This window comes from Xiphophorus hellerii, chromosome 11 (genome assembly GCF_003331165.1).
Source record: "Xiphophorus hellerii strain 12219 chromosome 11, Xiphophorus_hellerii-4.1, whole genome shotgun sequence".
In the NCBI taxonomy this organism is placed as follows: domain Eukaryota; kingdom Metazoa; phylum Chordata; class Actinopteri; order Cyprinodontiformes; family Poeciliidae; genus Xiphophorus; species Xiphophorus hellerii.
Genome location: NC_045682.1, coordinates 23,136,713 through 23,156,669, shown reverse-complemented (window position 1 = coordinate 23,156,669; position 19,957 = coordinate 23,136,713). Strand labels below are relative to the sequence as shown.

At 37.4% G+C, this 19,957-nt stretch overlaps 1 protein-coding gene across 4 annotated transcripts in view; it reads left to right on the top strand.

Moving 5' to 3' along the window:
• stard13a (StAR related lipid transfer domain containing 13a) overlaps positions 1–16,432 on the top strand; it is a 59,368-nt gene extending 42,936 nt beyond the window's left edge. For all 4 annotated transcript variants that reach the window (XM_032576606.1, XM_032576608.1, XM_032576607.1 and 1 more), the window contains 11 exons: positions 1,050–1,113; positions 3,515–4,818; positions 6,994–7,164; positions 7,973–8,132; positions 8,258–8,456; positions 9,562–9,775; positions 9,863–9,977; positions 12,004–12,258; positions 12,499–12,716; positions 13,844–14,020; positions 14,109–16,432. In XM_032576606.1, the coding sequence (XP_032432497.1) occupies positions 1,050–1,113; positions 3,515–4,818; positions 6,994–7,164; positions 7,973–8,132; positions 8,258–8,456; positions 9,562–9,775; positions 9,863–9,977; positions 12,004–12,258; positions 12,499–12,716; positions 13,844–14,020; positions 14,109–14,223 (2,992 nt within the window). In that variant the 3' untranslated portion in view covers positions 14,224–16,432. The remainder of the gene's footprint in view (positions 1–1,049; positions 1,114–3,514; positions 4,819–6,993; positions 7,165–7,972; positions 8,133–8,257; positions 8,457–9,561; positions 9,776–9,862; positions 9,978–12,003; positions 12,259–12,498; positions 12,717–13,843; positions 14,021–14,108) is intronic.
• Positions 16,433–19,957: the final 3,525 nt, after the last annotated feature.

Sequence of the window (19,957 nt, the reverse complement as noted above, 5' to 3'; positions counted from 1 at the left end):
ATGTAACGTCAAGTGCTTCGGAGTCTTCTGGACTTGGTAAAAGGCTATGCAAATACAAACCATTTACCATTTAGGCTGCTTCTCTGATTAGTCATTTCATTGCCCATCTCTTCAGTTTATGTGGACAATCTTGTCATGGTAGGTTTGCGGTGGACCTGCACAATGTACTGAACTGTCAGACTCCATGTATCAGCAATGCATTTGGCAATTTGGATGGACTCTAAATCCTATGTAGGCCCAAACCTTAAATATATATTTCTAGTCACCGAGTTGCTGACGTTCATGTAGACTAGTAGGGTTATTGTGTCATAGTTGAGAAAACAACTATGACACAACTATTATTAATAATATTTTATCCAAATACTCCTTTGTACTTCTCTTAATCCTACCCCTGACCTGTCTACAGTGTTCCTTGATCTTATGCTGTTTGTTTTCTGATGTATTGCAGCAAACCTCTGAGGCCTTCACAGAATAGTGGCCTTTATACTGACAGCACACAGATGGACTCTATTTACTGCTCAAAACAGATAATCACACTACATTTAACTTAGGGGTATTAGAGTAAAGAAAGCTGAATATACATGCACCACACTTTTCACATTTTTTAAAATTCATTTAATGCCATGCATTATTGTGTGTTGCCCATAACGTAAATTCTCTTGAAGATGAATTAAAGTTTATGGTTGTAGTACTGTAAGTAAATTCAGCAAATATGAATGCATGTCACAAATAATTGAGACGCTCTCCACAAAGGTAAAAATCAGCTTTAGTCATAGTTTTAGGGGGAGAAGAGTCAGAGTAAAACTTCTGTTGAAGACATTGTTAGACAGTGGAATGAGAGATTCTGTGTGCTGTCAGAAAAGATTAAAGAGAAAAATGAAAAGGCTTGTCTGCCAGTGACTGATCAGACTCTGGGGGAAAATAGGAAAGTGGAAGTAAAAAGCAATATCATAGAGTGAAAGTGAGTGTTATTACAGTGCAGGAGGGCACCATCATACAGCAACAACAGGTTGTGCATTAGTGACTCTGTCTTTGTGTGTTTGTTGCAGACGCCTCAATACTCTGAACAAGTGTGCAACCATGAAACTCGATGTAAGTCACCCCAAGAAGAAGGTAAGCAAAACTTTGCAGTATAACACTCATTCAGCGTTCAGATGATTCTCATTTGTCAGATTTAAAGTAAGTTTTGAAAATGAGACATTAAACATACTTTTCACAAAGCCCAAATTTCTGTATTAAAATGTTTTTATTAATTGTCTGAAAACCATCATAACTAACAGATTAAAGACTTGAAAGCATCCATCTGTGTAAACATTCTATAGATTTAGTTATTGAAATAAACTTTACAATAATATCCTAATATATTAAATGATTTTGCTTATTAACCCTCTCAAGAGTTTATCCTTTTTTGTCTGAACATTTAACAGATTTTTTGTAGAAAAGGTTTGACCTGTTTTTTTAAGTAAAGGGTAACTTATGATGAGCAAGAGAGAGGAAAAAATGCTCCCTCTTGATTGCAGCTTGGAGTGGTTAATCTTCATCCTGTCAGAGCTGTCACCAGGACTCCTTGTATCCTAATTTCTGATCAAGTATGTGCCACGTTTTGGGGCTCGATTGCAAAAGCATCCTTTTAGAAGGAGACAACCACTGCAGATCTGATTAGGGGTGCTTCCATTGTGGCTGATTATAGCAGCAAGTGTGTTTCCTCTGATTCTTAGTCAGCTGCTGATCCTTAAGAATACTTTTATATTCCCTCTCTTTTAGTTTTTTCAGTTCCTTTTATTCTTCTTCACCAGGCGCTGTGATAAAGACATGCTGACAGAAACATCTGAGTTATTTAATGAATCAGGCAGACTAAAGTGCAGCTGTGCTAAGCTGTTCTAATAACAGTCAAGGTAGATACATTTTAGAGGTTTACATATTTTAGATAGTTTCTTGCAATTTATTTGTATCATTTAAGCTTTTTCATATATTGCTCACGTACAGTCTGTGTGTCTGGTACGGCAGTAGCACATCCGCGGACAAGAAGGCGCTCCACAGGGTTGTTAGGGCAGCAGAGAGAACCATAGGCTGCCCCCTCCCTACTATGGAACAGATTTACACTTCCAGGCTCCACAAGAAAGTTTTGGATATTTTTAAATGACTCTTCACACCCTGGCCATGGTCTCTTCCAGCTGCTGCCATCAGGCAAGAGATACAGAGCAATAAAAACCAGGACAAATCGCCTAAAAAACAGTTTTTATCCGATGGCAATCATGGCACTAAATTCAAAGGCATAAGAACTTCTGCTCTTGACACCACTTTGTTAAAAATGTAAATTCTGTTGCGACACCTCCAGGCGCTGCAACCATCTTCTGATGTCTATTTATTTCTCATTTTGTACTATTTATTTCTTTATCTTTGTATATTATGTATATACACATAACCTGCATCTTAACTCGAGTCGAGCAAATCTCAATCTCATTGTAATCTGTTGATGACAATGACAAATTTATCTTATCTTATCTTATATTGTTATTCTACAAAACATTGAATATACTTAATTTGAATTTTATGTAATTGTCCAGCGCAAAGTTGCACATAATTGTGAAATGGAAAAAAAATGATGCATACAGTAGTTTATGTAATTCTTCACAAGTAAGAATTTAAATGTGGTGTGGTCTGATGAAAGGAGGCCAAAATCGAACATTTTGATGAATGGGCTCAACAGCAAAGCATAATGGTGGCAGCTCTACCATAAGGGTGGGGATATTTTTCTTCAGCATGGACAGGAAAACTAGTCAGAACTGAAAGTAAGATCAATTGAGGTAAATGCAGGATAAACCTGTAAAGAACATGGACTCAAAAACATCTGGAATCTGGAGAGGAGATTCAAAATATAATGTATGTGTTAGAATGGCCCAGTCAAAGGCCAAACCCAAATCCAATTCAGAATCTATGGCAAGACATAACAACAGTACTGTTCACAGAGTCTATCCAATCTGACTGAGCTTCATCTATTTAGCAAAGAAAAATGTTTTTGTAGTGTGTTAACTTTTTACAAATGAGGAAAAGATTGGTTTTTATTTTTGTTACAACACGACTCATAACCCCAGGTCTTTGTTCCAGGTTACTTTTGCCAAAAAAGACTTTTGACATAGCATTTTCTTTTAAATTAGGAGAGAAATTGAGATTTTGTATTCTTTTTATTTAAAGTCAATGTTTGTGCTCACTTCTGTTGTAATCTGTGTAAGGAGGTGACTTTGCAGTTCAATTTTCATTTCTTCACCACAGTAGGGAAGAAGTGGGTTTGGTCCACTTCCAAAAAAATCTTATGCTGCTTTTCTTGTTCTCAGTTACAAAAAAAAAAAATTTAAATTACTATTTAAGAAATTCTGATGGTGATGGATTGTTTTTATAATCCTTTAAACTGACACATTTTCTTACTGGTAGTAACATCCTAATATGTTACATTAAAGAACACTTGGTATTAGTTTGGGTGTATTTTTTTATTTATTACTCTGTCTTTCTATAGAGTGATGATTCTGATGAAGATGATCCTTTGGCTATCAGTAAGAGGTGGACATTTGAGTGGAGCAGCCGCCGCTGGTCACGTCTGCAAGACTTTCTATTGGACAGCACTAATGAGAGCAGCCCGACGGGTCTAGGCGAGGGCCTGCGCAGCACAGTGAGCAGTGAGAGCGTACTGACTGACCTGAGTGAGCAGGAAATCACTGAGATCTCCTCACTCCACAGTGAGGACTCGGCCTCCGCCATGCCTGACTCGATATCCATGGCGTCCCTGTCTGCTTCCTATCAACCACCGAGGGAACTTCCTCATTACAACTCCCTTCCCATTAAAAGCAGCCGCCATGGGCAAGGAGGAAAGAGTAAAGCCAAAGAGTTTCTGCGCAAAATGGAGCTGATGCGTACCTGGGGGCCATCGACAATGAAGAAAAGCTCAAATCGGAGGCCGCAGCTGGTCATCAGTGAGCCAGTGTTACAGGGGGAGGAGCCTCATGCACTTCAGGTGCTTCAGTGTACTCCCATCAGCCAATTAGAAAACAGCCCAAAACACAACCATCAAACAGATGGCGATGAGCCCCCTGTTTCTGACAGCAAAACATCTAAAGACCAGATCACGCTAAATGTGAGTCCGAGCAAAGAGACTGTGGCGCCGAGCGTTCAGGAGCCTGCATGTACAAAACCGCGCACTGCCAGCAAGAGAAGCAGCATGTACCTGGAGGATATGGAGTTGCCTTCTCAGGGTAAGAGGCCTGAAGGTCAGAGCCAGTTTGGCAGAAACCAATTTCGCTCATATGAAAACCTCCTCATTCACATCCCCAAAGACCACAAGCCAGGCACTTTTCCCAAAGCTCTGTCCATTGAAAGTCTGGCACCTTCCCCCAGTGACAGGAACAATAATCCCCAGTCACATAGCCAAACTTCTCCAAATGAAAATGGCCTGGGCGAACCTTTATCTAAACCTGCCTGCCCTGGAGCTCCAAGGGGCAGCAGGGTGAGTGTTTATGACAACGTGCCGGGTTCCCACCTTTATGCCAGCACAGGGGACCTTCTAGACTTTGAGAAGGAGGACAACCTGTTTCCTCACTTAGACGACATCATCCAGCACGTCAGTGGCTTGCAGCAGATTGTGGACCACTGGAGCCGCAGTGTTTTGCCCGAGGAGGAAGCAGTGGATGGGGAAGAGGGACGGGAGGGCAGGACCACCCCCAGCGAAGGTGAGAGAGACGGGGTCTCCTTAAATGACACCGATTCAACAGGGACCAGTCGGGAGAGGCGGGACTCTGGAGTTGGGGCCTCGCTCACAAGACCTCGGTAAGCAGCTGCACACATTTATTAGATACAGTGTAATTATGGTTGAAAAACTCCTTGCATCTTGGGTCTTGTTTTTATAGTTTGGCTTGAACTTTTATTGGTTATAAGAACTGTGGACTCACCACAGCATCTACTGACATCTTGCCGACGCTCTACATGATCATCCACATAACTTCAATTATTGAAGTTAATTATTGGTAAAAGTTATTTCTTAGGTTGCTAAAGAATTGTATTTTTGTATATTTCAAATACAATGATCACTCTTGTTCAAAGTTCTTAAAATATCCGTGTAAAAATGGTGTAATGTTGTAATTATAGTGTTATTTAGGGGATTTGAAAGGATTTCCAACTGATTTCTGAAAAAATAAATTTTATTTATAGGTACCTCTCACCTTACCAAATTGAAATAATCTAAATGAAAGTGCCACAAGAAACAATAATAGCTGCCAAACAAAACTTAATAATCAAAACAGGAACAAAGATTTTGAGAGCAGTAAGAATAGCTTGAACATCCCTCCAGTTTTTTATGATTCCGAGATTGCAGATATTGATCTAAAATTAACAGATTTCTTCATGCTAGTGCATAATTGTAATTTTATTGCTAATTTTCTGTAAAAATTGTGAAAAACATTGGTTCTTAGTGACTGCAAACCTTCTCCTGCAGGTGGCAGTATTTCTGACTTCTACTACATGTCTGCCTCAGCCTTTCTTGATGTCAAGTTATAGTCTATCAATATGGCGAGTGACAAAAATTAAGCTATTTAAGTTCTTTAAATAATAAAATTGTTTACATATCTATCTGCTTTTAAAAATTATTTTCTTTTATTTTTTTCTTCTATATGTATATTTTAGAAGGGCTTTAATGATGAAAAAAATAGCAAAAATCTTTGCAATTATTTCTAATGTGGTGCCACAAATCACAAAAACAATCACATAATTCTGGAGAGTATAAAAATGTCACATGCAAGGGAATTACAGAGTTAAGGGGTGGATTTATTGAAAACTCTGGCTCGCATGGTAAACATATGGTCATTAGGAACAGTAGAGTAAACTGAAGAGTTTTATGGGTGCAATGAAAATGTCATTTTGGACTATGTGTCCAATCCGAAGGGGTTAGATTATAAAAAAATGGGCCTGAGGACAGAACCCTGAACAGCACCAGATGTGACTAGGACTATGAGCGCTGGTTAGATAAGACTGAACAAAATCTTTTTTTGTAATTTAAAAAAAAAAAATAAGCACAACGTGTGATGGTGTAAATAAGTCTAATAGTTGAATTCCCTCAGTGAGTTCATCTAGGAATTAAATCTGTAAACAAAAGTAGCATACTGTCATTCCTTATTACTCATGATTGTTACAAACTTAAGAAATAGCAAGATCATATAAATTCAGTTTATTTGCATAGTACCATTTCCCACCAAATGTCTTGAGGCACTTTACAAAAAAGTTATTTCAATTCAGTCACACACATTCTTATTAATTCTAGTTATAAGAATTAATAACTAGAATTATTAGTTATTACGAACTCAGCATTAAGCTGAGTTTGTAATCTAAGTTTTCAATCTAAGAAAACCAGCAGATTCCATCGAGTCACTGACTTGCAGCATTCACTCCTCCTGGATGAGCATGTAGCGACATTTGCAAGAACACATTGCAGTTTTAATGGCTGTTTATTTATAAATGTAGAATAACCAAAATTAGCACTTACTTCCATGTTTCTTTACTGGCAGAATGTTGCCTAAAATGTTTTTTTGATTGAGTTGCACTTTAGAAGACAAAGGTTACCATAGATCATGTTGTGTTCCAGTATTAGGAAAATCTTCTGTCATCACAGCAAAAAAGACACTGGCAAAATATTCTGAGTCTGCAGTTGAGTAAATGTGTGTTAATAACCCCATAATGCCATTCACAGTCTTGTTATAATAATCAGACTTTCAGTTGTAAGTGAAAACAAATGATCCCATCCAGAGCAACAGATCCAAACGAAATTGGTGAAATGAATATTCATTTATAGGGTTGATCCCAAATGGATATCCACCAAAGACATGACTGAGCATTTTAAAACCAGCACAACTGTTGTATTTATTTGGTTAATCAACATATCAATGAAATAAGATCCAAGAGTGAATTGTATTGCCTGACTCTCGTTATCTTTTATCTTTCGATCCTTCTTAGTCTCCGATGGCCAAGTTTCAGAACGTCTGATCATCTCAACCAGCCAGCATCTTCACTGCAGATCAGCAGCCAGTCGGCGGGCCAGCTCAGCCTGCTGCAGAAGTTTTCTCTGCTTCGCCTCACCGCCATCATGGAGAAATACTCCATGTCTAACAAACATGGCTGGACATGGTATGTAGAAATACAACTAACTAACATAATTTGTGTGTAATATTGTAGATTATAATGAGATAGTTTAATTCCAGGTAATCACGAAAAATAGGGAATACACCGTATTGTACAAATGAACCTAAGTATGATGCTATTCATCTAACTGCTTTGCAATCTTTTCTCCCAACTATAAAATGAATAATATAGTAAATGTTTTTACATTTTTGTCACATTAGAAATGAAATAAGTGAGGGATGCATTGAGATAAGACTGAATGCAAATGGAGGCCACAATTTAGCAATTTTTTTATTTGTAAAGCATTTTTAAAACCATGCATCCTTCTCTTTTCACTTCATAATTATGCTCTGCTTGTTGTTGTTATACAAACTAAGATGCCAACAAGAATGCATAGAAATGTGTGGTTTCAACATAACATAAGGAAAAGAAGTTCAAGGGATTCTTCTTCCTTCTTTTTATAGTCTTCACAAGAGCTTTATTAGATATTTTTCAACCCTGCTGTAGCCTCTAGCTGCTGGACCATATGGACAATTAACACCTTCATGTATGTCTTAAAATTGAAAACATAGCCTAACATCAATGGGTTTCTCCATGTGCAAGTGTTTGTCAAGGGCTGAGCTTACAAAACTCAGCCACCATTCCACACGACCCACAAACGCATCCCTCTGCAGTAAACAGCCAGACCTGTTCACTTTTATTGTGCCCTACAGGGAAATCCTGTTGACCAGTGTACATGCTTAGGCTGATAATGAAATCATAGACGTCTCTTTTCTTCCACACACTTCCCTAATTGTTTATGTGTCGCTGGCAGGTCCGTGCCTAAGTTTATGAAGCGTATGAAGGTGCCAGACTACAAAGAGAAGAGTGTGTTTGGCGTTCCTCTGATTGTTCATGTCCAGCGCTGTGGGTTCCCACTTCCTTTGTGTTTACAACAGGCCCTCAGCCACCTCAGGACTTACTGTCTGGACCAGGTTAGTAAACAGCTTTTACTGGACTGCTTGTGTGCATTTCATTCTCTCCATGCCTAAGCTGTCAGACACAAGGCACTATTCCCTCCCTGATCCTTCCAGACTCTCTCCCACTGTCTCCATTCCAGGTTGGATTGTTCCGCAAGTCTGGTGTAAAGTCCCGGATTCAGGCTTTGAGGCAGCAGTGCGAGTTGTCCCCTGACTGTGTAAACTACGACGACCAATCTGCATATGATGTGGCTGACATGGTCAAACAGTTCTTCAGGGACTTACCCGAACCTCTGCTTACAAGCAAACTGGGGGAAACTTTCCTGCACATTTACCAGTGTAAGTAAAAGTGGGAGTAGATCTCTCCTTAATAAACTCTTTTACTTTTTTCCTTAAGTACACCAGCCAATAAAATAATTGTCCGTTTTTTTGGCCCCTCTTGTAAAGATGCATAGAAAGCCTTAAAATAGTCATCTTTCTTTGCAGAAACATTACCCCACAAAAATGGAAGAACACAGACTTCAGTGTGAATCCATTCAAGAGGAAAAAACCCATTCTATGTTAAAAAATTTGCTTTTATCAAAATACCTAGTGCTGCACTTAGTGACTCCACTAAAACTAAATTAATCACAGAAGCATTGTTTTATGTTAAAGAGCTGCTGATCAGGGCAATTTCCTGACCGGTTGTGATTTTCTTTGAGATCTGACTTTCCCAGTCCTATTATAACCAACATTTATTAGATTTTTGAAACAAGACAGATTAGCTGCAAGTTCACTGGCAAAAGTTACTGTTTTGATTTAAACAGAAAATGAAGAAATTAGAAATTTCCAAATTTTGCAACATACATTGACTGTTATTGATTTCAAATGAATGGGACATTTACACAGGATGTTGTCCTTGATGCCGTTGTCATGGGTTCGATTCCTGGTTTGGGGCCATTTGCTTCATGTTTTCCCTTTCTCTCCTCTTCCTCTTTTCTAACAAATTACTGTTCAATGAAGGCCACTAGTGCCAAAAAAATCTTCCAAAATATAATTCTGATAATATCAAAGAAGTGTATGCTATTATTTCTTTATTTTGAATACAAATATATATCATGTTTTCAGAGTTTGACTTGAGACCAACCAGTTCTTGTCTCTTCCCAGTTGATGGACATATAGCTGACTAGTAGTTGACATTTTCTCATTGCTCAAACTATCTCTGATCTTTTAGTTAGTAATTTGTAACTTTCTGATTATCTAAGATGTACATATGAGGGCATACAGGGACAAATTTCACTTAGCCATTCTTCAAAATGAGACAGAAAAGAGAACATTTTAATCTCCTTAATAAATCATTGTTGGAACAATATCAAACATAATATTTACCCAAATGGAGATTACTGCTTCCTGCTATTATAAGGAATTTATCTGTAGTACTATTTCTATTTTCTTTTTCTATTAGATGTTCCTAAAGAACAGCGGTTGCAGGCCGTCAGGGCAGCCATATTGCTGATGCCTGATGAGAACAGGGAGGTTCTGCAGACTCTGCTCTACTTTTTGCGGGACGTCACCTCTTTGGTGGAGGAGAACCAGATGACGCCAATGAACCTTGCTGTTTGTCTGGGCCCATCTCTGTTCCACCTCAGTATCCTGAAGAACGAGACGCTGTCACCAAGGTATGCGTAAACTCCCATGAGTACAAATGGAAAACACGAAACCTGGTGGTGACCCCGCATTCTTTCTGTGGCTCTTGCCTTCTTTAGGTCAATCCAGAAGAAGTACGCTACAGGCCGTCCCGATCAGAAAGACCTGAGTGAGAACCTTGCTGCCACACAGGGCCTGGCACACATGATCACAGAGTGCCAACATCTCTTCCAGGTCTGGATCAAACTCAGCAGATATTTATTTGAATGCATGGACTGATATTTCAGTTAATGAATTGAAATAAATTCATTGCATTTAAGGCGATGAGCTAACTGTACTTATTAAGATTGTTTGTCACATTATGTCATCAGAGACTTAAGGCTTTTTGCTATCAGGAGAAAATAGAACTGATTACAGTGCATTTTAAGATTAAACATCATTTTACAAGTAAAAATAATAAACTATTTTAATCTGAACAGAATGCATACTTTAATTTACTTAAGAACTGCACAAATCTAAATTCTTCCAATTGATTTTTAAAATGTTTTACTTTTAATATTTTTCATCTCATCTCAAAGGCAAAGGGAGAAGTTTTTTTTCTATAGCTCTTATTCACTATTCATTAAAATTAGAATGAATTGAGAGTCACTATTCTTCCTAGAGCCAAATATTTCTCCCCTGATAGATATGTTAAAAGAAGGGGTGATCACAATTTCTTACTCGCAACACCAATCTGTACAATTTAAGATTAGCCATTTGATTCACAGCCAGAAAACATTGTAATCTAAAAGCATTCTCTTTCATGTTAAGATCAAGTTTCTTATATTCACTCACAAAAAAACTACTCACACAAAAAGATGTCTTTCTTGCTGACATGCTCCTTTCCCCCTCAAAACTTTATGTCATCAGATTTGAGCTGACTTGCAGTTCCTCTTCCTCAGCTCTCTCAGTCAGTTCTTTCAGTGCTGGGATCTCTCTGAAGTGAACTCCTTTGAACACAACAGAAATGCCCCATAAAAGGCAGTGATGCTAATGCAAAATTCTCATGCTAATGGTAATGTGAAAGATTTAAACAGGATTTTATGCAACATGCATTAAATCTGAATGCAGGAATATTCTTGTAAGTGTGGGCACTCAAGAGAGGTCTTAGTGTAAGAGCAGAGTTTTGAGTGTGTGCAGAATAATATGTGATAAGGAATTAAATGGATCAAATTAAAAATTCACTGATATTGAATAAACATGAATACTATTGAAAAGTTCATGTATTTCAGTAACTCAATTCACTAAGTCAAACACATCACATTGACGCATTTAAGTCTTTGTTTCTGTTAATTTGATTGATTTTCTATTTACAGCTAATGAAAACACATTTAAGATTAAAATTACTAATAAATATTTCTATTACAGAAATGTGGACTTTATAAAAAGTCTGTTTAATACCTCCTTAAATGTTACCTTGACCCACGTTTGGAGGCCTTGATTCCTCGATGCGGCCGTTGCGGGTTCGATTCCCGGACCTGGCGACATTTGCCGCATGTCTTCCCCCCTTTCCTGTCAGCCTACTTTCATATAAGGGACACTAGAGCCCACAAAAGACCCCCTGGAGGGGTAAAAAAAAAAAGAATATGACTTCATGCTCTTTTTAGGCTATGCAAACACTCAGTTTAATTAACTAATTCAATTTCCATCTCAATTTTGGCATAACACTAAGTGATTAAAAAAGAGAGAAAAAACAGAGAAATACTTGGTTAAGTAAGTCATAATTTTAGTTTGAACATAGAGGTAAAAATGTTCTTAAACTTTTCAATGGTTTCTGAAGTAAAAGAAAGCTATTTTGCCAGTGGTTTAGTTAAATTTTAGTTTAAAAAACATTTAAAATTCACACAATCCATTCCAGTCACTTTAGTTTTGTCTGTAAAGGTAGAAATAATACATGTTTCAGAATAAAACCAACCCATTCCAAAGAACACTAACAAGCTCACATTAAGATAAAAACGTAAATGTTCAAAACACAGCATGTGTACCATATGTGTCTTTATTTCAACCTACACATTTCTCTTTGAGGATAAAATCTATTAAGTATTTGAAATCACTTCCCTTTCATTTTAGAGGGAGAGCAGAAAGGAAATGTAGTCCAAATTCTGCAAATATCTTCTATCATCTTCACCTCTTTTCACTGCTTTTCTTCAAATTCTGTTCTGTTCTGTCCTTCCTGAGCTGATTGGTTTTTTGTGACACACCTTTTCCGGTTGTTGCTCAGATCCCAGAGGAAATGGTGACCCAGTCCCGCAACTCCTACATGGAGGCTGCGCTGATGGTTCCCCCGCTGGAGGAGCTTTGCAAGGTCCAGGAGGAGGAAGATGTGGATGAGGAAGTGGAAGAAGAGGATGAGGAAGCGTCCTACAATGCACACATAGAAGGGCTGATCCAGAACCTGCTGAAAGAGGCCAAGGACAAGAGTAAAGGCTGGGTGTCCCGCTTGTCTTCTGACAACACGGAGCTGGCATTTAAAAAGGTGGGAGGTCACTCTGTTCCAATATGAAGGGATTTTGGAGACGAGGAGTTGAGAATAAAAAAGATAAGGTGGCAGGGATTAGTAAGATCTTTAAAAAGAGTCTACAGTTATTAATCTCCTCATGTGGTTAACACTGCCAAAGCAGAAAAACTGAAACGCAAAATTTTAGAAATAGAAATCAGGAACCTGGAGACACTTTCTTTTCAATACTTTTTGACATTTTCAATACTTGTGTGTAAGGTTGGAGACGGGAATCCTCTGAGGAGGTGGCGAGTTTGTCTCGAGGTGTCGGCGTCTCCCTCTGAGGTCCTGCAGCGACTCCTGAAGGAGCGCCTCCTGTGGCAGACAGAGCTCCAGCAGGAGAAGGTTCTGGAAACGCTGGACAAACAAACAGATGTGTATCATTACACCTGCTGCAATATGGCGCCTCAACCCTGCTATGACTATGTGGTACTAAGGTATGATTAATAACTGCACAATGTGACACATGTGCGGAAACACGCGTGTGTGTGTGTGTGTGTGTGTGTGTGTGTGTGTGTGGGGGTGTGTGGGGGTGTGTGTGTGTGTGTGTGTGCGTGGGCGTGGGGATGTGTTTGTGTGTGTGAATCTGAATCTGACTGAGTGAATCATATTTTCTCAAAAATTGTCACATGGAATGAGTCTTAGTAACAGTTTAAAGATGTTCTACATATCAAAACAAGCATGTTTTTAATCAGTTAAAAGTAATTATATAAAATAGAAAGACTGCACTTTTATTAATCCACTAAGGTCAGATAGCAGAGTTAAATGTTCAGAGACTAATTCTGCCTATTTTTTACATGAATAAGAAATCAGTGTCATGATTATGTTTTTAAAGGGATATTACGTAAAATTGACATTTTTTTTTAGCTTTATGTCATGTTATTCCCTCATCAATAACATACCTGGAGTGTTGCTTTGATTCTTTCAAAGCACAGGAAATTCAAGAACCTATTTGAAAAAGGTTCTTGAATTTCCTGTGGCAGAAAATGTAGAGGTGCCCAAATGTTTAGCTTATTTTCCCAAAGCTCTTCTTCTTAGAGCTGCAGTCTCCTGCCAAACCTTTGCCTCACAGAGCACCCCTTTTCTGTGCCTCCCTCTCTCAGCTCCACAAGACTAGTGGCAGCAGCAATGAGCAAACCCCTGATGGAGCTGCACGCCTGTTTATCATATGAACTAGTTAACATTAACATTGACATAAATACATGATTGTATGGTTGTTAACGGCATTGTTGTGATGATGTACTGAAGCCGAAGTGTCGGAGAGAGAAGAAGCTTCTTAAAGAGATAGAAACCAATAACATGGCATCAAATTGTGAAGTCAGAATTTCTTCAAAGTCAAGTTTGATATATACAGCATTTTTATAACAACTGAAGGTAACATAGTAACTTGATTGTGTTATAAAATGGCACTATGTTCCTGGAAAATACACAATACTATCTCTTTAAAAACATTAAACTAGTACTACAGAGAAGTGGTAGTTAAGAGTATCTCAATAGATAGATTTAATTTGTTCGCAGTTTCTACAATGAAGCTCTAACCTCATCATTTTTTTACACCATTCAGATCGTGGCGTACAGACCTCTGTAAAGAATCCTGTGCGCTGGTGTGCGTGTCCGTCGAGCATGATGACAGCCCGCGTGTTGGAGCTGTGAGGGGGGTTGTGTTGGAGTCACAATACCTCCTTGAGCCCTGTGGGACGGGGAAGACCAGGCTCACACACATCTCCAGAGTTGATCTCAGGTGTGGAAGGGCTTCAACTTCCATTTACAGTCATGTCTTTAGCAAGATTTGAAATTTATAACTTGTTAATTTGTTATCATCGTTTCAGGGGAAGATCTCCAGAATGGTACAACAAAGCGTTTGGTCATTTGTGTGTTAATGAAGCCCAGAGGATCCGCTCCTCATTCCTCCCAGGCGATCAGAGTCCTGAGGCGAAGAACTGAGCTTCAAACATAATTCTTCATCCTGAAAACCAGTTTAATCAACCAGGCGATCTTTTCTTGGTGCTAAGTTACAGTTCTGGTCAGATATGGAATCATTAATTTGGGGCTTTTAAAGATTTATAAGACCCATCCAATATGGGTTTTCAGAGTAAATTGATTATAAAACAAAAACCGTCAGTGATGTTTGAAAGGAATAACTACATACACTAGTTCACAAAAATTGTAAATTTTCTGTAATAAACACAAGGTCAAATTATCAGGTCAGAATTGGTAATGTAATTGCTTTTAAGCCTAGTTTATGCACTATCTTCAACAGTTCAGTGTTCTCTGGTTTAAAGCCTCACTGTAGCTCCTCAAAGCAATCTGTTTTTCATTTTGGTCAAATAGATCAATGTAGATGTGGAACATCTTCCGGTTAAGGTTAAGCTTGAACCTTGATGGTTGCTATTATGTTTTTTTTTGTCAACATTCAAACCAATTTTGCTTGTAAACTTTAAAAAAACAGAGGCCATGCCACAAAGCAGATCACTTTAAACAAGCTTTGCCAGTTATGTCAAGAGGAGTGATCAACTCTCCAGCCAGAATAATGGCAGATATATATGTAAAAAAAAATGGGTTGCTCATCATTAAAACCCCCAAATTAAAATGATGTTCATATCCATAATGAGTAGATGTAAACTTCTGACTTGGACTGTACATTATGCTGAGTGGGCACATAGAAGAAAAGTGTTTTTATTGTCATTTTCATGTATTTTTCAACATAATATTTTAATTTATAATATAAATTATGATATTGCTTTTCAGTCACAATTTCAAGATTATTTCCAGTTCTGAATGTGTTCAATCATCAGAATAGCAATTTACTTTGCAAGTACTTGTAGCTAAGTGCATTATTAAATGGATGATGTCTTGTAGATAGAAAGCGAATTCCCTTTTTATTGCTTTGGTTTGTTCTACCAAATACTTAGCATTTATTTTTAACATCTTGAACAAACAAAACAATGAGAGATGATGAGATAACACTCTAATCCCTGTTGTACTTATCTACAATTTACATATTATGTAAATTTATTTTCAAACCAACTGTTAATTGAAGCTCATATATTATTAAAATAACTATTATTATTATTATTATTATTTATTACTATTACATTTCTCAATATTTGCGGAAACATCACAAGACCTGCTTATTCTATCAATCTTAGATTTGTTTTTAAATTAAGCTGTAAAAACAGGTCTCGCTCACCTGTAACTTGACTTTATACCAGCGAACTCTTTACAAATAACATGGGAATATGATGTTTCTCCAGCTTTAGCTTGATGATATGCCAAATCATTGCTCCATTTGCACTTATAAAAGTATAGAAGTAATTACATAAAACTATCAGAACTCCTTTAAAAAAAAAAATGAAACAAAATATGGATACATGTCAGCACCGTGTTGTGAAAAGTCCACTTGTTTCATGTAGAAGGTCCACACAAAGAGTCCTGAACCACATTGAAGGGGACGCAATCACTGGGTCCATAAATGTGTTTTTAATATTTTATGTACGATTTCACAGATGATTTCCTTTTTCGGTCCCCACTTTCAGTGTTAATCTTATTCAAAGGTGTTCTTTTATCTCTGTATGTGGTATTATAGTTGTTTTTTTTCTTCTCATTTGTGTTATACAATGTCTAAGACATGAGACCATTTCACTGCTTCTGGGAAGCATGTTTGAAACTTAGCGTGTGTGCATGGTTGTGCCCGTGTATCTGCATTTCAAACACACTTACAGCCTGTACTGTAAACTCTCTGCAGCGCTCTCTGTGCCATCATAGCTCTTCAGGGTCTTCCTATCATATTGATAAGCTGAAATGTGAAATTTCCACACACCATCCGTAGGGAAGCAATAGATGAAAACTTGCTCCACCGTGGTACTGCCCTGGCTTTAATGTTTGTTTCCGCTGTAGGCAGCATTGCCAGGGTGTTGCTATGATATAATATCTCCATAGTGCCGCCATAATCCTCGCGTGGATGCCTTTTGCTGGGTGACAGTGGCGCGTGTGCATGTGTGCGTAAGAAAGGATTGAGAGACTCTGACGTGAGACCTCCGCTGTTTGTGGAGAGGTTCCAAACTTAGCTTAGAGCTGGAGGATTTATGCTTGTTATTTTTGACAGTGACAAAGCTATTGTTTCTAAAGAGGAGAATAAAAATTTAAAAGTGCATTTGTTCTCTGTTTTTATGTCAAATTCTTCTATGAAAAAACATATTAGTATGTGCTGTAAAGAACCCTGGGTTTTGCAAACATTTTCATACCCCTTAAACTTTTTTATGTTTTGACAAGCTTCAATGCACACTTTATTGAATTTTTGTTGTGAAAGACCAAAACAAAGTAGCCATTTTATTTTTTTACAAATAAGGAAATATAACAAAATATGACATGCATTTATATTTAAAGCAGAAAAAATATACCAATCTTTCAACACAGCTTCCAAATATGGAAATGGTGTGGAATAAATGTAAACCCACCAGGAAATTGAAGTCAACCTCAACTGATGAGTTGATGGGCAGCGCTACACATCAATGTAGTTACACCATCTCCATGGTGAAACACAGTTGTGGCAGCATCATGCAATGGGGATGAAGAGAGAAGGTAATCAGAATTGATGTGAAGATGGATGTAAGTCAATACTGGACAAGCTTGGATGAAAACCTGTTAGAAACAGCAACCCTAAACATACACCCAGACTTGCAATGCAATGCCTTAGATTAAAGCATAGTCATGAATGGCCTAGTCAAAGTCCATACCCAAATTTAGTTCAAAAGCTTTGCTAAGACCTTTGCTAAAAAATAACATCACAATGGCATGAAGCTGCTAACCACATGGTGCTTTCAGCAGCGTCCTCTGGTCAAAGCAGGTATATACATGCCTCAAATGTTGGTTCTACCAAATATTGACTTAGGGTTGTATGCCACACCTTTCAGATTTTAGTTGAAAATGAAAAATAAGTACAATAACATACAATTTTCATTGCATATTGAAACTATGCACTACTTTGTGCTGATCTATCACTTAAAAGCCCAACAAAATAATAAAAGATTGTGAATGCAAGGTGAAAAAAATATATTTTTAAAATTCAAGAAGTATTAGTTTTGCATGTATAATATTCCCCTTGTCATATGTTGCTGTGTCCATGTAGTGGTGCTCTTCTCCCTCTGGAGTTTAAACAAGCGTGGAAACTGTGCCACACAGGAAATATTTTTAGATAACCGAGTAAGTGAAAAGTCCTCAGAATCACAGAGGGCTCTTCTCAAGGACTTTTCATCACTTCCCTTCTTGTGTCCTTTAAAGCAGAGGATGGAGGCTAACTCTCTAATGCTCGGATCAATATTCAATCACATTTACCTGCTTAGCTGAGTTAGATAGATGGTCTAGACTCTCATAAAGGACAAGGAAGGGGTTTGGATACAGATACCACTCTCTAAAATCTCCCTGCGTGTGAGTCAGCATGTCTTTTTACTGTGTGACAACGGAGAGACATTACTTTAACTTCTACCTCATTTAACATGTCAGTGGTTTATCTTGAAAGTGGGGCACATGGTTACAGCTCCTGAATGTCAATGATGCTCTGCACAGTGGGTGTGTTTTAGCTCTGCTGCTCCACAGGCTCTGACAAATGGAGAACATCATTTTGCAAATTACTCAGTGAAAAAAGAAAGACTCTCACCAGGTGAATCAGTAATTTTCTCCACGAATCAATTTCATATCTGCATTTGAGTGTTTTTCTTTTACAAATGCACACAGAACTAAGCAGATGTTGTCTTAAGAAAAACGGGAGCCATCCAGAAGGATAATGCAGTTTGAAATTATGCCTGCTGGTGTTTGTTGATGAACTAAAACTGATTTTTTTTTTTGTTTTTGTGTGTGCATAAAACAAAAACTATTCTTTCACACATGATGCGTTAAGATACAGTATAATGCAGCCTATACTTTGCAAAAGGATTTAAAGGGCCCTCTGCTGGAAAACAACGGAAATGTAAGTTCAGCTTCAATCTTAAATTCCAAACGACAGAAATGTGAATTAAATATTAAATATAATAGATTAAATATTTTGCCACACTGATACATAGATGTTTGTAATAGCTGTCAGACATTGTTATTCATTAGCTGATTCTCGAGATAAGTTTAATTTAGTAGTACTGGCAGCAGTAATAGGAATAATATTAGTGGTTGTAGTTTCCAACACTCATGTACGAACAGAACTAAACATTTAAAGGATGACCGCTTTTCATTTATGTTTTTTTTAAAAATTGAATTAAAAAAAGGTTTAATTAGTTTTAAATATTTTCTATATCTGGGTGAATATGGAAAAAAAACATTTTGTATTTCCAGATTTATTTCCTTTCTGACTGAATATATCTATTTATCTATCTATTTGTGTGTTTTGTCCATTTTCTTACCATTATGTTTCTCAAGGGTTCCATTTTTGAAGCCTTACCTGAAATTTGGTATTTCTGCATGTAAACCAATAATTATCATTTCTCTGGAACTAAACTGGAAATTTTAGCCAAGATAATCTATCAGGATTCTCTGATCTTTGTGTATTTATTTTGGACTTTAGTTTTTTAGATTCAACTGATTGTTTATTAATGTCACTTATTTTGTGCTGAGATTGTTGGTTTTTGTCTGTTCTCTGTGTGTTGGTTTAGATTCTTATTTTTATTGTTTCTCTTTTACTTTTGGTTTAGTGGGATCCTCCTATATCTCCCTCTCCTCAGCTTCCTTGCTATGTTTTTTTCCCCAGGTCCTACACATTCTCCTGATTGGCCTCACCTGCTTCTTATGTTGCTCATCAACCCTTTCAACAGTTAAAAGCCTGTCAGTTTCCCTTTGCTCTCTAGTTCCAGATCACCCAGTTGGTGTAAGTTGTTTCTTCAATTATCTAATTTATTTCCATTATCAGCTTACCACTATATGAATAAAGACATTCAAAGCTGTACATCTGTGAACAAATTGTAGAAGCCAGCAACAGTCTATTGTTTCTGGTTAATTTGATTTAAGCACAATTTAAATCAATTTGTTATATCAGCAAGACAATCCAGTATAATTTCTTTCACTTTGATCTCTTTATCTGTCTTGTTTGCTTGACTTAAAATCTGGTCAGGGAGGGAAAACACTGGTAGGACAGATGTGTCCCCTGAGACTGGCTAATCCACCATCTTCTTCCAAACAACCACGATAAGGTCATCAATGAATAAATTAACCAGTGAATGAATAATTAATGGCAGCATGTCAGCAGTACAGGTGTCCTTGAGTGTATGTAGAGAAACTCAAAACACAGGAATAACATGAGGAATGATGAAATTCTGGGAAATTCTTCAAAAGTGGGTATAAGTAGTCAGAAAACTGACCTTCCACATACACACTTAATGAAAAATACTAGGCCTGTCACGATAGCAAATTTTGCTGAGCGATTGTCTCAAAAATTATTGCGATAAACGATAATATTGTTTGAAGACCTTTTTACACTGATTTAATGGAAATGACATAATAATCCATGCGATTTCCTGCCAAAGATAGATACACTTTATTTTCAAAAGAACACTAAACACTGGAGCTGATAAACAAAATAAACAAAACAACCAAAAACGAAAATAAAATGGTCTCCATTAACAAAAAACGCACTTGAAAAAAAAAACTAAACAACATAAAGTAAAAGTGGAAATAAATACTGCATTCAACCAAAAGA